A 19,463-nucleotide genomic window follows, 5' to 3' on the forward strand; every position below is an offset into this window, starting at 1 on the left:
TTACATACAGATTACATACAATACGTAGAAGTTGTACGATCACTGTACACTGCACTGGCCAACGTGGTGGACCCGATCCCGATCGAGTAGTGGCATTGCACAAGTGAGGCGCAAAATTGCACATCTTTGGCAAGAAAACAATCTAGTACTTCTGAGATGCTGCTCTCGACCTCTGAATGGCAGCTGTGTGGCTTCCTATCGCTTATTGCATTCTGTACATTTGTACAGTATTGACAAACAAGGTAGGCCTAAATAGGAAAAAGTCTGAACGCATATTTTTACTCCATGATTGTACAAACTGTAGTTACACAGTGCACAGTTCACGACTGTGGGAAGATGCGCTTCGCGTTCGGGCTGGTTGAAAGCATAATCACATGTAGACCACCCTATATATATCTATGATACAATGTAGCTATAGATGTTGACTGAAATAAGACAAAGTATGGTCTCTCAAGTCTCAACAGTGGCTTTTAGTTTTATTCACCTGACCTTTGACTAAAGGAAGAGTTTCCCATTTGCAGATATAACAAAAACCCAGCAATAGTGCTTTATAAAATAGTTCTAAAATGTGAGTTTGGGATAGAAACAACCACTGGAAAAATATGAATCGGTAAAATTGATGTTAAGTATTGTTAAATATACAAAATGTGAACATTAGTTGTAATAAAAATGTTTCCAGATTTAACCGTCTACAGTTACGGTTTATTGAGATTAAGTCCTAGGCTTTTATCACCAAAACTTTATATGATAGGATGTTTTGTGGTACAATTCAACAGACCTACACATATGCATTAAATGTCATATCTTGAAAATATCTTGAATCACTGCTCCAAAAGGTAAACAGGCCTACTGCCTACAGAAATGAAGTAATTCACAAGAAGTCTTTAAATTAGCTAGTATGCTCTGAGAAAATTGCTTTGTACAATGTATATGGAATGAAACAAAGAGTATGTGTTACAACAAACCAAGGCAAAGCTTGAATCCGTTCAGCGTAAATTGAAATCATAGCATTGTCATATTTTGAGATACTCAATTCTTTGGGAATTCCATCCCTTCAGTACAGACATGAATGTGCAGATATGATTCAAGTCTTCAAGATATGTTGATGTGGATTAGCTATTGATGTGGAAGATTTTGATCCAGCATGCCAGACCCAAAACCCCTAACGTGCCAGACGTTTTTACCCAACGCCAGAAGGTTTGCGAACTGGAGTGACAATGTAATTTAAAACTGCCACATCTTTGAAACTATTGTCAATTGACTGTTTTGAATTGAGGTCTACACAAGATATATCAAGAAATAATTGGTCTTTCATGCCATGCGGTCAGTTTGCTGTAATATCTATCTCAACCTGAAATATTGCAGAAATAATTGATATCATAAAAAAATTGTTAGAAATTTTTGTGTAGTATGGAAAGAAAGAGTCATTCGTGGTTTTTCTTCAATAGAACGCTCCCTTGACTCTGTGAGAAAGTTTTAGAGCTACATCTCCTCTTTCGAATGATAACAAAATTGTCTTCTAGAGTTGTATAATTACAAAGATATTGGCAGTTCAATTTGTCTTTTCAATTTTTTTTTTTTTTTTTTTTTTGCCTTGGTATTTATTCATTCTCCAATCTGAGTCCTTTAGTCCCAGATCTTGTATTTGAAACTAAAGTACATCCCGGGTCCTTGAATAGTGTCTTTTGTCCACTTGAGAAGGAAGCACCGACTAATCCTTCTTTTGTCTATGCCAACTGCGGGTGGGTGCAATCTATTGAAATCGGCAGGCCTTTGTTTACAGGTCTACTTTAGGTCCACTATACATGTGCATAGACAAGAACAAAAGCGTGTTCTTCCTTCGTATATGCTAGCATGGGGACAATTAGTGAAGTTCACCAAGACAAAAGGATGAAAGACTTGACCGACGAACGAAAGCTTGACCCACTTTGAGGGACAAAATGAAAACCGCTCCCGCAGGAGAGCACCCAAGCAGAACAATGTGAGTGGAAATGCAGACAACACACGCAGATTAAGTAGCATACACACGCGTGGTTCATCAATGAGAATTTAGATCTATGCACAGCTTGCAGAGGGTGCGCTCACTGCGGATTTTCCCGACGCGAAAAAAATACATCTAGCTGAAAAAACACGTATTTACTCATAATTTTCCTATGTAAGTATACTCATATTTTTAGCGGACACAATGGCTATGCTAATCAGCTACCAGTACATTTCAGTGGCAGTTTCTTGGTGTAACAAATTATGGTACCACAAGAACTTAAATGACCAATGTTTTTCACGCTCTTCTTAGTCGCCGATCGGTGACCATGGCACGTCAGGACTAAGGTCGCCATTCAGCGACCATGGCACGTTAAGAGTTAAATGGTCAAGTTACATGCGTTCACTGTACAAACTCATATTGGTTTAACCCTTTCCTACTGCAATTCCCTGCGAGACCCTTCAATGCCCCCATGCAAGATTTTTTTTTTTTTTTTTTACTTTTACAAAGAAACATTAGTCCACGAAAGCAGACACAGTCTACATTTTGGGAACCTTGTGTGTTCCAAATGTATTATTCGTATAGACAGTAACATTCATGAATATTGATATACAGGTACAGATCAGGCAGAATCTTTCCCTGACCCAATGTTGGAAATGTGTGATTTTCATATAGTTACAAAATTTGTAGGTCCAGTGACATGAGATATTTTTGTGCTTCTTCTTCTTCTTCTGATTAAGTCTGCCTCCTTCAATAGACTGAAGATTCTTGCAGACTGGTGCTATTTACATTATAATACAATTTATTTACAGATAAATGGATATGAAACAGCTGTGTAGCTACATGTAGTATGCAAACATCGCCACTAATAACCCAATGTTCTTCTGTATCCACTTCAATAAATTATCAAATTCACATACCTGAAGTGCACCAAAATCACAGAAAACACTCAATTTTAGCTTATTTCCAAATTCTCTCGTAAATTGGAACCAAATCAGTTAAGGTCATGAAGCATATACAGTATTGATATTGACTTTCTTGTCGTCGCTCAATTAACTCATTCTGCCTTCACAATCTCTGAATCTAATTTGTATACAATGTATACATATAATATGAGGATACATATAATATGATGAGGATGTCTTTCAAGTAACTTGAAATGGAGCTAAGAATCATAATGTACAATTGTATGTGTACTAATGATTATGGTAAGTTGAAAGAAGTCAATTGAGAAATGCAGTGAGGTGCCTCTGAGTGTTCATGAACATTATGTTGTTTTGGTGCGAATTTGGTACAGTGTATGTGGAATTTGAGATACCAGTATCTACTGTACATATTGTTTATGGAATTACATGTGCATTAGCACCCAAACCTCCGCTTCCTCTGTAATAAAGGTGGATGGAGAATGCTGTAATTGTTTCCTGCAAAGGTGCATCTGGAGAGAGTTGTGATAATTAGTAGAATAGACCTACATGTAGTCATCCTATTACTGTTATACTGGTATGAGACCATTACATGCTTTGTATTGCAATGAGTGTATTGTAGAATGAATGTAGCCATGTTAGTGTGTATAGATTGCCGAAAAACCTCAGTTCAAGCTTTCAGGGTAGAAACATTGCATTGTACTGGTAAATAGGCTGTTTGTGCCGTTGATTAAAGTGTACTGCTAATCACAGTGTTACAAAAGGATATTCTTTTTATGAATACTTAGATGCTCACTTGTAGCTTTCACAGTAACTTCCTGCCATACCGGCCTGCACTAGTCTTAGACCCAAGACTTTGAAATAAAAGACAAGATTTGCTGTACAAGTGTTGTGCAGCAAATTGTACAGCATGTACTCTACATACTTCATACAAATCTTAAAGAAATGGTAGTATTCATATACAGACTGTACATTTATGCTGCTGTAGTGACACCAGTCTTAAGTCAGAAACTCTTCATGATATTAAAAGCATTGTCACTGCATGATTTTTAAACCCTATTGCAGAGTAGTGATTTATTGGCCTGTAAAGTATTATGTCTGATTTTTTTTTCTTTACATTTCTGTACCCATTCTGCAATTGTGTGTGAGTGAGTGCTTTTCTTCCGGGGGCTGGGGGCTGGGGGATATGTGTCAAGAGAGATGAAGAAATCAGTAAGCATGTCACTCACTGCTATGCACTTTCCGGGTTACAGAATAGTAGAATAGACCATTTAAGTGCAGCAGCTGGAATCCAGGTCCAATGACTCATGATGATGCACCAGCCTTAGATTGTGGTCACAAAACCACAAATGTTACACACTGTATCAATGGTTTAAAAGAGACCATCACTCTTTGAACAGTAAATGAGCTGAAAATGATAATAACCTTTAAAATGTGATGTCCAGTGGACTACTTAGTACTATATAGGCTGAATTGACAATAAATGTGGCCAGTTCATCAGTTCTTTTCTTGTCATCAATATCAAAGAACTTCTGGATTTTGTCTCTTATACTGGCATGAATAGAGTTCACTGTGCAGGAGTTGTATGACACCTTATATGTGTTTGACATGGATGTATCTTTTACCGTCTAGAATCTTTACAGATTGCATTATTCTTAAAAAGGAATATTTCTAAGTGGTAGGCTGAAGGTAAGAATAAGCTGTAACAAAGAGTCATTGTAAGATGAGGACTTTTCATTGTATTGTATTCTTAAAAGTGAATATGTTAAAGTGTTAAGCTAAAGATAAGAATAAACTTTTTATTATTATTTTTAGTATCAATGTATTTCACATTAGGTTTCTGTTGTGGCATACAATCAGGTGCAGGTTTACTGAGATACCTGAATTCAATCAATACACTTCCAACAAAGTTTACACCTGATGACTAAAGAGTATATATATCTGGCTTGCCTGACATAGCAGCATACAGTGCAAGCAAACTAGATTCATAATACACGTACAATATGAAGTGTACTGTGACGGAGGAGCTGCCATTGGTCAGTGGATGAGATAATGGACTGTCAATCATAAGGTCCTTAGTTTAAGTCCTCTGGTATCAGCAGTTTGTTACCCTTGAAAAGGAACTTTATCCTTGTTGCCTAGTCTTTTGGAGGAGACTTAGAGCTGCTGGTCATGTGTTTGCATGCTTAAAAGCGTTTATTGCTTCCTCAGCAGCCACTTGACAATGTTCATAAGTGATAATTCAGCAATTCCAAATTCAGGATGAATGTAGGAGCAATCTGTAGGTGAAGTGTATCACTCATTGGATTCTGAGGGGATTTCCATTCATTAACAAAGTAGACTGTTGACAATTCCTCCTGAAGACACCTAACAGTATCTTACATATATGTTTCACTTAGTTTGTCTGTTTTAATTTTGACAGTATGTGCTGTGGGTACTAGGCTTCACCTTTCCAACACTGTTCCAAGGATGGCAGACCCTCGTTGGATTCCTTGTGCTACGCTTCATTGCTTCCCTGGGCCACATTGACCTCAGCAGCAATATCAACAGGTATGCAGGCCACTGGCATCTCGGTCAATCTGGGAGCAGGTGCTAGTTTGATAGGTGAAATACAGTAGTTCTACACATTCTAAAATTCCTTTTAGACAGCACCTCATCACAGTATGAAAATCATACCCGGCACTACATTGTATGTGGATTCAGAACTTTAGATTGGCAAAAAGTATCACACAATTTTGTGACTTAAAAAAGTGAAAGGCTGACTGTATTACTATAAACTCAATAGACAGACTTCAATACACAGGGGCCAATTGGTGGATGTGACAATTTTAAAGCTGAAGGGCGTATGGACAATTCAATACTGGTATGTTCATTTCGTACTGGAGTCATGTAGTTAAGCTTTTTTTTTTTTAATGGATAATTCATGAATCTGAAAGGCCTTGGTGCTGATGTGCTTGGCTTCAGATTGCATCTCTTGGGATTGTTGGTGCTAACCACATGTGACCTTTTATAAAGACTAAAAAGACATGTTTGTTAAAGTCTATCATTTCAAGAGTATAACACAGAGGTTAATGGTTGCATTTATTCTTTGTGTGTTTGTGTGTGTGGGGAGGGGGTAAATTTTTCAGCAGTGCTGACTGAATTGATATAATGCCCTTTCTACTTTTATAAAGGTCTGGTCTGCTACAATGGATGCCTTTCATGTTGCTCTATGTGCTTGGAGTCTACTCTGGCTCGAGGGCTTTAGCGAGATTGGTCAGTATGGAAAGAATTTAATTCATTCATTAGTTCCTGTGTCATCAGCATACCTGCTACATAAAAAATGAAAATACATACAGCAACAATGTTACTAACAGAGCAGTATTGATTATGTAACAGAGCATTGCTACAGCTTAATACAGAAGGCATAATATGCTTTCAGACTTTCAAATAAAAAGATTGATATATATGAAACATGTGAGAGCTATTGCTTGAGTGAAGAAGAAGAAGAAGAGAAAGAGGAAAGTAATATCAACTAAGAATAGAAGATTGGCAACACAGTGCACTCCCATTATAATAAAATTCCAGTTTAGATACAGCAAAGTAAAAATTTGGGCCGCAATATTATCTGCTTTATGTTTTTTATTGTTTATTTGTTCAGTTATAGCAAATTTTTGATATAACGAAAGAAAACTGCCGGTCCCGAGGACTTTGTCATAACAGGAGTCCCCTGTATCAACATCATATCCTCCTCAAGGCCAAGTAACATGATGTTATGTAAATGCAGGTATATCTTCTGACAAGCACCACTTTCATGCTAGGACAAACACTGTGCACTACTTGCAATAGCTAGGGTTTGTTTTATTTAATAGTTTATTTCTCACACTTTTCCAGCCAGTACCAGTCTTTGTCTGTCTTCAAGGAGCTGTGGAGGTGATATCAGCTCTTAGCATGGCGGTGCTTCATAGACGCACTCCAAAAATGCAATTAGCATGCAGGTGGGTGCATAATTATGTGGATGTCATGCAAATGACCAAATTTACCTCATTACCTTTTTTGAGAGAAATGCAAGGGATGTCTTTTCATATTTATCATACAGGGAATTGTTTGATATTTGGTCTGAGTGCTTGTTATGCTAATTGCTATTTTGAGAGAAAATAATGGGTTTAAGATGAGGAGGCCTATCAAATAGAGAATTTCATGTGTATATCTTAAAATCCTGTATAGTAGTGCTTCAGGATATTGCAAGTCTTTGTTTGGAGGTCACAGTCAGTTTAAAAAAACATAGTACAGCTGTAGTAAGATATATACTTACAAAGTTCTTTTACCTAGAAATTGGTCCAGTTAACCCTAAGGGGCCGGGCTTTTTTGGCTATGCTCAGGCCGGGGGGGGATGGATTCCGCCCCCCCTGAGATCTCGGCCATCGGTGGCGCGATCGCGATGACATTTTGCATACGTGAGACCTGCGTCATAATCTACAAGATTGTGTCATAAGATTTTTTGAAACAATCAATTTCTAATTTTAATTAATTAATTATGCAAATTAAGCTCAAGATCATATTTTAGCCTAATTAAAAGCATTGAGAGTCTAATTTTTGGTCTGTAAATCTGTTGCAGCATATTCAACGATTGTACATCACAAAAACTTCCAAAATTCATTTCAATTCTTATGTATTTTATTGTTTTCAGAATTTCTTATGTATTTCCTTGTTTTTCAACTTTTGTTTTTTCTTTGTTTTTTCATTGGAAATTGTCACTGACCACTTTTCTACCATAGTTAGCACAAAACTAATCAATGAAAGTGATTAATTGTAAAAATAATCAGGTTTTTATGACTTTCACGACAGAGCACTGTTTTCCATAGGAAATGTACACAAAATCACAAAATTGTGCCCGTTTTGGGGCGACATTCCGTTACAAAAATGGGCGTGGCTTCGCAAAAGTACGCGCGGACGTCGCAAATTTGGTCTCAAAAGTTGCGCAAGACTTGAACAAACAAAGTCAAGAAGCCTCGCGACGAGGCCTTCTCGCGTAACAGAATTATAGCGCGAAACGTCGAGGGGGGGGGGCGGATTCCGCCCCCCCCCCCCCCCCCCGGCCCTTTTAGGGTTAAGAGTATTGGAAATTGCACCCTACCTTTTCAAACTGAAAGGTAGCAAGATGCATGTCTATATGAAGAAATAAACAGTGGTTAAATGAAATCAATTATTGTTCTCACTTTTTAACAGTTGGGTGATCATTTCAGTGTCATGCATCACAATATGGCTGACAGATCCTCAGGTGAGTAGAGTGATGGGAAACCGTCGGCCCACTTTCCTGTCAGATATTGTATTGTTTATTCATACTTTCTCAATAAAGGTATTGTGTGACCAACAGTTACTTACCTTGGATAAACCGAAGATTACCCCCATCCATGTGCAGCAACATCTGTTACATTCATTGGTCTAATATCAAGAGGTGTGTGTGGATATTATAGGATGTGAATTGTCATAGTAAATCTGGCAGATTGAAAAGACAGACTTCCTCAAAAAGTTGTCCAGTAGATATTTCCTTGCACACGTCCTAAAACACTAAATAAATGAAGAAAGATCCATTGTTATCATTAAATTTGTCTTCCATTCCTAAAATTGGCTGTTGTCATTTTTGTTGCTGTTTGTATCATACACTGCATCTGGATCATAGTGCTATTTCCATAAACAAAGTTTAATGTGACCTACAAAATGGAAAGTTTGTATCAAAGTAACAAAATTCCTGGATCACTGAAAGATAGCGTCAGTGCCATGAACTCTCTGGGCTTGTCAGTTGTTCATAAATTATCAAGAAATTATCAGATTTACATTATTTGTGTATGTCTGCTATTTCATTTCTCCCTCAACAGTATGACCAAAGTGGATACAACTGGATGTTGTATCATGTGGTTGTTGGGAGCCAAAGTGCAATATATGTTAGAATGCAGAAAACAATATTACTCAGGTAAGCATCTAGGATAAACTTTATAATCATACTCTGTTGATTGTGGTAGATGAAAGATTATCAGTTCAGAATATACAGTATCTAACCAAAAAAACAAAAACAAAAACAAAACTCTTGCAATACCTGACATTTGCTACAAAGTATCATTGCAGGCTTGGACATGCTATAGTTTTGTAGAGCAGTTTTGGATAGCACATTTCATCAACCATGTACATGATAAGCTGTCAATCAATCTTGCAGTGCGCACTCAATCATCTATAAAGCACGTGCTCATTCATGTAATACCAACTATTTCAGCAGAATGATTTTTGGTACGACTGTACCAACAAAGATTCTCATAAATAAAAGAATGCTTTAACTCCATATTACCGGGTAATTTTGTCTCACATATTGTACCGTATATGGACAGTCTTAAAGCTGTGTTTCTTGTTCGTATTTGTTTTTATTGTATGTTTGTTAACAAGTGTTACTGGTTATTGCAGACATCATATCACATATGATACAGAGACTACAATGCCTTCTTGGAGTCATTTCTGTAATAATGTTGGCAAATTGTATAGTAAAATAGCGTGTCTTTTTGTGTCACACACAATTTTGCTTTCTTCCCCATGAAATGTATGTGTAGTGATGCACATTCTGGTGTGTTTAGCTCATGTTCAGTAAGGGAAGGGAACACACTGAACAATCTCATGGTGTAATCTCTTCTAAATGAGGTATTGCATTTTTGTTCAATCTGATCATATTTTGAGTCACTGCCGTAACACTCCAGATGTGCTTTGCCAGATAAAATGTTCTTGCTTTTTTAGTGAAACATACAGTGATTTTTGTTGCCATGCAGTCAATCCAAGCCGCTGAGCAAACTGCGCCATATATTTCCTGTGTTATTATTGATCACATTCTCTCATCCTCACACTGGCATCTCATTTCAGTGACATAGACCGCCTTCATTATGTGTATGCCTTCAGTGTCTTCCTCTTCGCTCCTGGAAGCTTCTTCCTTGGTAAGAAACATTGGATGCATCTTTCTTAGTTGTAGAAATAACTAACAGTCTAAATGTAAAGGGATGAATTTTTTATCTTGTCCATTTGTCTGTCTGCTTCTGTCTGCTATCCATCATTGAAAAGAAAAATGAAAATAAAGTTTGAATTGAATTGAAATTGTCTTGTTTTAAAACTATGCCTAAATAGTTGCTTGACCTCACGTAAGGTCAAAGGTAAGAAAATATATATATATTTAAATGTTTTGTAATATATGCAAATCTAAACCAAAAAATATCCCAGAAAAAAGGTATGTAAACCAATCATGAGCATTGTCTTTGATGTAGCAGTTTGTTTAAATTACCTTCAAGCATCATGATGCTGAAGTCACTTGAAAGTCGATGTTTAGAGTTTCTGTATTTGTGAGATTACAATTTCCAGAAGCACATGAGAAGTTTCTCCTAAACTGGGTAGTAAATAATGACAAATTAAATTTCTCAAGTGGAATTAGGGCTTGCTGTCAGAAAGGTTATGGAAGGAAAGCTGTTACAAAGCCTTGTAGAGCTGCATTAAGTGGAGAAAATCATGCTCAAAGTGGCAAGAAGTTCTGAAGTACAGTGTACAAGTAGGAGATATTAGTAGGAGACAGTCGTGTCTGTGTCAGCCTGCTATCATACCTAATTAGTTTCTTGATCGAGTTGAATTGTTTTCAAGATACTCACACTTGTTGAACTTGCAGCCACAGGACAAAACATTTGTTTGAAATATTCATTTGTTTGAGGTAGTCTCGAAAACAATAGAAAATGCTGCATTAATATTAGTGATATAGATATGTTTTTTTTTTTTCTAGTTTTCCTTTCATTTTACCTCGGGGTGAATTTCAAAGCATCCTTACAAGTCTATTCTTTTTTCTTAAACTTCTTTCTTTTTCCCCTCTCTCATCAGGTGACCTGACATCATCAGCAGCATTTCCCCATTGGTATCTCCATCATTTCTATGTGGGCTGTATCATGAGGTGAGAACTATTTGATCATCACTTCTCAAAAGCTGTGCATGGAATTCACAGAAAACTCGATGGTTTTAGATCAAAGAGTGGCACTTGCACAATTTTATTTAACTCTGTAAGGAACACCATCTCCAAATGCTGTTGACATTTGATACAGGAGGGTTACCATCGACATATGATGAGTCTTAGAAAAAAGGTGTTCTCTTGCCTGTTTGAGTTGTTTGCACCATTAGTCAAGTATTAGGTAGCCTTTTGCAAAGGCAGTTTGCAGTGGACTCGCAGACAGAAAGTAGTGGGCTTGCACGCACACAGCGATCGGATTAGAGCTGTGTGTGCAAGTCCATTGCTCTCTGTGTGCGTGTCCTCAAATTATAGCAAGCTGCCTTTGCAAAAGGCAAGTACAAAGGTGGCCTCACACTATGCAGTTTTTTTGATCGCAGTGCTTGCGATCTGTTGCGGTCGCCAGATCGCAATCATCGAGTCGCATAGTGTGAGCGCAACGACCGCAAGGCTTGCGGAATTTCAGCTGGTCGCAAGGGTTCGCAGAGGCAACCGCAGACGATCGCAAGGTTTTGAACATGTTCAAAATTTGACAGCAGCCGCAAGGAGGTCGCAAGGCTTGCGGACGCCTCCAAGTCGCGAGAAGTCGCATGCGGTCGAGAACCGCGTGTGACTTCTCGAAACCGCAAGCAGTCGCAAGAAAAAACATATTTACATAAGAAGAACATATTTATGTCTTCCTTGACAATTCTCGCTATCGCCAATGACGTAAAAAGTACCCGGATGTTGATTTAAGCGTCATTTACGGTGCATTATGGGATAGTCCGGTAGCAAAGTCACTTCCGTTCGTACGCGCGTGATACGTGACTAATGCTATTTACACACACAACCGACTGTATTCTACGTGTACTTCCGGTTTTCTCGACTTGAATTACAGCTTTAATATGATTTGAAATTTCTCCATTCTTAAGTAATTGCTGTTAATACGACTATTGGTTGTTGCTGCGAAGCTGCCATGTGTGTTCGCATGACAATAAATGAAAAAAATCTGCAGAAATAGGACCCTTACTGGCATGCGAGACGTGACGTGGCCGAGTGGGTGAAGTTTGCGGGCGACTCCCCAGCGCAGTACGTGCACGCGCGACTTACTACTAAAGTAGTGGTAGTAGCAATAGGTAGTAGGCGTAGTGCCTACGTACATTGTACGTACTATACTTACTTGGAAGAAGTTGCTTCGGAGACAGGATAAGTTCGAGATCACTGTTCGTTCCCGATTGCGTTCGCGACATTTCGACAGAGAACAAATAAAAAAAAAAGAAAGATGGGCATTCTATGACGATAGCCAGGTGGGTGAATATTTTCCAGCATATTTTCAGCGTATGCAGAGATGACTGATCTGTGATGTGCACATCGATCGCATGATCAAGCAGTACGCTGTACCGGTATGTGTTAGCTTATGCGCTGCGTGCAGTGGTGGTGCATGCTAATGCAAGGCCGGCCGCCGGCGGGGACTCGACTACAGTGTACGAGTATGACAGGCATGGCTACTTGCTGGCTCGGGCGGTACAGCCGCCTACTGTACTAGTATCCGTGGTCGGCGCGGCGCTATAGGTAAGGTACACGTACGCGCATGCTAGCGTTGTGCAAATTATGCTCCACGCCGGAAGTGCCCTTGCTACCAAGTGCACTAAATCTTGGCGAAAAAGCCACATCCGGGTACTTTTTACGTCATTGGCGATAGCGAGAATTCAATCATTTCAAATTACTTTAGAGAATTTGTTGATAGGGATTTCAAACCTCATAGTGAAGTTGCCGAGTATCAATTACATTACATTTCATCTTTCTAAAAACAGGTTAACTATTTATTTTTTCTTCTCTACAGTGGCATTCTTGGAGTGAGTTTATCCCTCTGTCACCTCTATATGGAATACACACATCCAGAATATGCCGTCTCTCTCACGGTTACTGCTGCCAAGATCTTGTGTGTGGGTGCCTCCAATCTGCTCTACCTGACTGTGTATAACACCAACTTCTTTCTTAGGTAAGTGCTGCTGGCAGATTTGGCCCAAACATGGTCAACATATACTGTATAAGCTGTTATTTTCACGAGGGTTTATTTTTTAAGAATTCCACAAATGACTGTTGGCCTGCAAATTTAACAACACGTGAAAATGTCGCCAATCGCTAGGTTTATAATGTACTTGCAATAACCTCGGTGTCAATTCATGAAAACAACATCTCGCGAAAATGTTGGTGTCCTGCTCATTCACGAAAATATCTGTACACGAAAATAACAGCTTATACAGTATTAAAAAACCATCAGTTCAATGGTAAAATTACAGTCCTATGTATAAAAAGGAGAATCTCCATTTTTTTTTTTTTTGGTCAAGTTGACTCTATTGAGAAATGTATTAAAGTCAAACAGAACGATGAGATATTCATTGAAATCTGACAAAATGTATGGAACTGTGAAGTTAAACATGTCTTCACCAAACAGTGACGTGATGTCACAATCACAAATGTAAATACGATGATGTCATCACCTCTCATCTCTCCCAAAAGTGAAAAAAAAAAATAATAAAGTCATTCTTTTGCCACTAATCTAGCTCCTATAAACCACCTGCCCTCTAGAAAGTCATCATTGTCAAATCATGGCAATCTATGATACAATTGATATCACTGTTCGGGGGGGGGGGGGGGGGGTAGGGGGAGGAACATTGATATTAAAATCTCTGTAACAAAGTCTTCTTTTTTTTTTTGCATGGTAACATTCAAGATTTTAAATTGACTGTGATTTAGGACCGCAGGTAGTTGTGATATGGGAAAATGAATCATAGATAGTCTCAGGACACAATATAAATATATGCATTTATGTAAGTACATTGTATGTATGTATGTGTGTGCTTATGTATATGCGTATGTTTGATGGATTTATGTAGTAATGTATCTTTACATACGGTGCCTGTTGTAATGTACTCTCTTTGTTCCTTTTGCCAGTTTATTTTTCAGCCTTGCCGGACAACTCATAAATGCTATTGCCAGGCACGATGTTGGAGGAGAGGGCACAGATGAGGATGTGGGAGTGAGCAAAGTGGACAAAGAGCAAGCATAGCGAATGGAATTGTGCTACGCTGGGACATAGAGGGAGCTCTAACACACCTTGAATTATTAGAATTCTGTGTATTCAGAGTAGCAACAACCTGTGACAATTTGTTCAGTGTGCGGTCCGTACTCAGCGCACTAAGACATTAGTGAGTAGGAAGTGCTGAACCACAAAGTATCACAAAAATACGGAGAAGTGGCAATTCTATCCTAAGCTCCTCACCGTATTTACGCACACTTTTAGTGTGAATGGATCTCAAGGAATCTCAGGAATCCATGTTTTGAACCCCTTCTTCAACCTGCATTGTATAAGTGCACAAAAATGTCAACTCCTTTCTATTTTGTCACAATTTTCTAGAGTAACAGGCACCACAATCCTGACATACATGATGTTGATATTACTCGGAAGAACACATCAACTTCAGTACTCAGATGGAAGCATGATGGGGATAGCACCTTGAAAGTAAATGTAGTTTAGTATTACTAAGCCACTGAACAAGACTAAATGTTATCACAGCTTGTGTGTACATGCCTCAGTGTTTTCAGGACCATTCTTAGGCATTGCAGAGTTGAGAACATCACACAAATTGTGGTAATCATGTGATAATGCTGTGATAATCAGCTCGTAATACTATAGATTCACTCTTCAGCAAATCCCCAACATAAAACACATTGGTGAATTTCTGATTTAAACCACAAACCCTAAATGTCACCTCATTGCCCTTCTGTAAAACTGCATCCATTCTGAGCCAGTGTGTCCAACAGTAATCTGTGTAGTTTTCACTTGTAGTGACTTTTATTTATATTCTGCTCAGATTCCTGGAGTAGGCCACCTGTTGTTCATTATTCTTTTTGTCGTTATTTATAGAAAATGATAAATAAAATGGGTGTTAAACCAACCTGAGGCTTGCCAGTGGATGATGAAAAGGGAGTAGTAACTCCCCAGCCAGTGTGCTTGAACTTGTTTTTCTATTCAAGTGGACAGTCTTTTCACTCAGAAAGTAACATTGGTCATTTTCACTCAGCATCATGTCATGTGTGTACTGTTGTGTGCAACACAAGAAAATCATTCTATGTCTGGTCTAATTTTGAAGATCGTCGGAATGACATATGTCTCCATTTTATGAAGACACTATTCCTGCACATGCTTCAGCTGCATTAATTTAGGTGCTGATAGTTTTTATACATGCCTGTAAAATTATTGAATATCACATTCAATTAAGAATGCATATAGTTTTTAGTAATGTCAGAATATAAAGATTACAAGTGTGTGAGGACTCTTCTGAATGGCTAATACTGTGGGATGTTAGATATATTCTTGGTCATATGATCAATTACATGAAATAAGAATCTAACAATTTCTTGGAAGACCACCAATTTTTACCAAGATCTTTTATGTATACAGACATAGGATACCAAATGTCATAAAGCTACCACTTTCTGAACATGTGTATGTCATGTGATTGTCATTTGATTGATACAGTGATATGAAAACAGATAGGAAGCAATGTTATGATTTCTTATATCAGTGTCCTACATATGTTTCTCAAGCTTTCTTGTACATGTGCATCGTGCAGTGGTGTAAACCAGTTTGTTACATATTCACATTACAACTCATGCCATAAAAGGTATTGATAGAAATGATTGTTGAGCAGTACACATGCATCTTCTTAGCCAGTCCCATGTGGATAATCAAAATAAATCTGACATACAAATGCCGGTTGATGTTTCAGAGAAGTGATCCTTCAAAATGTAGGATTTTCATAGTGCCAAAGTAATATATTGTTTCATGCTCGTGTCTGTGTTATACCATCATGTTTTGGTTCAAAAGTTTATGTACATATACTGTACATGTATGTGGCTGAGTAGTTTATTGAATGAAATCGAGATTGTCTCAAATTTCAATAAATTTATTGCTTTCTGAGATCTGCTTCAAATGGATGAGCTTGGTGATAGTAAAAATAGTTGTATTAATAGCAAGTTTAACTGTTGTCATGGTAGCTTCATGTTATTTGTGAGACTAAACACATGTTTCTGTATAATGCTTTAAATAATTTGATTTGAAGATGTATGTGATTTTAATACTTATGCAACACACAAGTGTATATGATATGTATGAAATCCTGATGTGAAAATGACATTGATATGGTTGTATTATTTTTTTATAATGAACACAAATATGTATCAGTTTGAAATGATTTCTTGCCTTCCCACTAAAAATCCAGTGTTGCATACTGAGAGGGAAATTCCCTCCTGGTATTGTGCTACTTAGTATGAAAACAGAAAAATCAGAGGTGTGGAGATGTGAAAAATTTAGGAGAAAAATCAGACATATGAAAAAAAAGTTACGAATTGTAGAAGTTAATAAGAGAGTACAGTCGACTCCTATTGAAATGAAGTCATCGCGACCGGCAATTTCTTTCGTTATAACCGAACAGATGAATGATTAGAAACATAAAGCAGATAATGTTGAGGCCTGAATTTAATACTTCATGGTAACCGGAATTTCGTTATAACCATGTTCATTATAACGGAAGTGCACTGTACAACAAAGTGGCAACTTTGTGTCATGTTGGTGTTGAGCAGCTCTCCATTTGGTTGGTACACAAAATTCACCAATTGTCATTTCTTTTAAGAAAAAATTTCTTCAGATCTGTTCTTTATATTTAATGTCCATGCAATTTGAGTGCTGGTAAATCACTTTTTCGTATACTTCTGAGTGGACAAGGTTTTTTTTTTTGTGTGTGTGTGTAAAAATATTTGAGAAAAATTAAAATTTAGTTAAATTTTCTGTATGATACATATGGAAATCTGCATACCATCTACATCACAGAGTGGCCAATATGTCTTACTCTAAACTTTTACAATTCATGATATTTTTTTTTTTTTAACTTGAAATCTACTGGTATTTCTGTTTCCATATAAAGTAATATGATATCAGGTTGGAATTTCCATTTAACACATTGCCTCCGAAAGATGATAATTCTCCATAGATCTAATACATAGCATATATGGTTCCAGCAAATTCTGGGTTTATAGCTGGCAGCAATATTATTTCTTGTTGGAAGTTGGCAAGCTTACCCACCCTGTCCAGTGTGAGAGAATTAATAAACAATACTTGGGAAACAATGCACCCAGTGCCTCATAAATCAATACACAAGTATGAGAGTAGAGTTATGTTAAAGGACAAGTTCGCCTTCATAAACATAAGGATTGAAAGAATGCAGCAATATTAGTAGAACACATCAGTGAAAGTTTGAGGAAAATTGGACAATCGATGCAAAAGTTATGAATTTTTAAAATTTTTGTATTGGAACCGCTGGATGAGGAGACTACAAAGGCTCGTGATGTCATAGAGTACAACAGTGTAAAGAAAATGTAAAGAAAATTCAACATATTTTCACTTTGTTCGTATAATAAAAGAGCACTTGACTTGCCTCTTTCTAAAGACAATGGGGATAATATTACCCATAACACGTCAGTAACGAGTCAAGGGAATGTGTACTTTTTTCAAAAAATGAAATTTTGTGAAATTCTCTTTATATTTTCCTTATATTGTTGTACGCATGTGACAATATACACTGCAGTAGTCTTCTCATCCAGCCGTGACTGCACAAAACTTCAAAAATTCATAACTTTTGAACAGATTGTCCGATTTTCCTCAAACTTTCAATGATGAGTTCTTCTACTACATTCTCTCAATCCTTATGTTAATGAAGGTGAACTTGTTCATTAATTTTTTTTTTCAGTCTGTTGCTTCGCAATCAAGTGCACATATTGAACAGAACTTTTACTTGAATCACTGGCAATATAACTTCATGTTCAAAAGTGGTAATAGGCATTATGTCTGTGTATGTACTAGTATGCTTCTGTTCAACACAAAGTGGAATAAACTGGTCACAGTTTTTTATACAAAAAAAAAAATCTGACAGTTGATATCCTATTTTGTTGTTTTCTCTTTAAATGATTGTTGGAACTCAAGTTCAAGTCAAATGTTAAACTCTGATGAAGACCATAACTTCAGTTTCAGAGTATTTAACTTGTATGAGCTAGACGTCTCATCCTTCTCTCTCAGCTTATTGATGATGATCATGATTCACAGTGTTTATATGGCACCATGTACACCTGTTTAGAAAGACATCCAAAGGCACAGATTCCTCCAAGAGTGTCAGCATTTGAATGCCTGGTGAAAAATTTGAGTCTTATGGTGAGGCTTTGAAATGCTCCAAATTGTTGCGCCAATTATTGCACTTATTATTGCTCTTATACTTGCACTGGTTCTCAAAGAGAAGAGGGTCTGTACCTGCAATCTGTGATGATGACACATTTAACTTCCATTTCATATTTTGTCGTGAGATCCAGGCAAAATGTACATATGTGATCATACAAACATGGAACATTTCATGTCTCTTCATCAATCTCAGAATATCAACAGATACAGTATCACACTCATGATATGCATACTGACCATATGTGACCCACCACAACAAAAGGATCATAAAGTCGCTGACAGCTGAGCCGAGAAAATTGAGTTTGAAGTCAGATCATCAAAATCGGTCAAAACCATCAAATTTCTGTTTTCGGCATGATTTTGTAGTCTAATGTATTGTCTATCATCTGTCGAAATTTAGAAGCTAAATTATCAAAGGAAAGGCAAAGGTTTTTTCTGGGCCATGATTTTCAGATTTTCAACGGAAAAGAAATGTGTCCGAAGATTCGGATTTAGCGCCGCGGATACACTCCGCCCCTAGCAATAAGGGAGTGATCTTATTGGTCAATGCGTGGCACCCTGGTTACTGATACAATGTAAGTCGTGCGTAGACCACTGGCTCTGAGCTTGAATGAACATCGCGGAGGTTGCTATGAGCAGACCTTCTATTGTCAAGAGGTGAAAACTGTCTTACTTCCCCTTGATCACGATCGGAAAGAAATCTTTGAAGACGGTTTTCTCGAAACGCTGATTTCCTAGACCACTCGACATGGTCTCATAAAATTACCATATCTCTGCAACCGAGTACTTACTGTACGAGCTGAAATTTTCGCGTACAGATATTTTCGCGAATTGCTTCTTGGAGGACATTTTCGCGTGTCGTTAATTTCGCGGTTGCAAGGGTCTAACTGAATTTAGTTATTCGCGCGTTGTTATTTTCGCGTATTGTTATTTTCGCGGTTCAAAGGCAATTCGCGAAATTCACGAAAATAAAACCACCGCGAAAAGTTTAGCTCGTACAGTATACGAGTCGTGTTATATACGAAATTAAAGGGGATGAGTAAGGGAATAATGTCATGTCATTTTCAGAAAATCATCCTCCCCCGACTTTCGGACCCTTTTATTGTAGCAGGTCAAATATGTTAATCGATATCATGATGGATGATACACTAAGTACATGTACTTGTGTAAATATGATTATCATATCATGTGTACTGGTAACTGTCCTTCCCATTACCTGTGTACTGATGCCTTTGCAGCATTAAAAAGGTGATGACTGGAACAAGATTGCAGGAATATTACATCCACACA

At 37.6% G+C, this 19,463-nt stretch overlaps 1 protein-coding gene across 1 annotated transcript; it reads left to right on the forward strand.

Moving 5' to 3' along the window:
- Nucleotides 1-126: 126 nt before the first annotated feature.
- Nucleotides 127-14,268, forward strand: LOC140240130 (UDP-N-acetylglucosamine transporter TMEM241 homolog). The gene is made up of 10 exons (XM_072319941.1): nt 127-242; nt 5,327-5,454; nt 6,078-6,159; nt 6,778-6,881; nt 8,113-8,164; nt 8,763-8,857; nt 9,787-9,857; nt 10,780-10,849; nt 12,723-12,881; nt 13,838-14,268. The coding sequence occupies exons 1-10, from the start codon at nt 177-179 to the stop codon at nt 13,950-13,952; spliced, it is 942 nt and encodes a 313-aa protein (XP_072176042.1). The 5' UTR covers nt 127-176; the 3' UTR covers nt 13,953-14,268.
- Nucleotides 14,269-19,463: the final 5,195 nt, after the last annotated feature.

Source organism: Diadema setosum, chromosome 16 (genome assembly GCF_964275005.1).
Source record: "Diadema setosum chromosome 16, eeDiaSeto1, whole genome shotgun sequence".
Lineage (NCBI taxonomy): Eukaryota > Metazoa > Echinodermata > Echinoidea > Diadematoida > Diadematidae > Diadema > Diadema setosum.

Excerpts from the sequence above, each read along its gene's own strand:
- LOC140240130 (XM_072319941.1), top strand. The coding sequence starts at position 177 with ATGGCAGCTGTGTGGCTTCCTATCGCTTATTGCATTCTGTACATTTGT. Across the intron at positions 6,882-8,112 it reads AAAATGCAATTAGCATGCAG|TTGGGTGATCATTTCAGTGT; the intron begins GTGGGTGCATAA and ends ACTTTTTAACAG. Across the intron at positions 9,858-10,779 it reads TCCTGGAAGCTTCTTCCTTG|GTGACCTGACATCATCAGCA; the intron begins GTAAGAAACATT and ends CTCTCTCATCAG.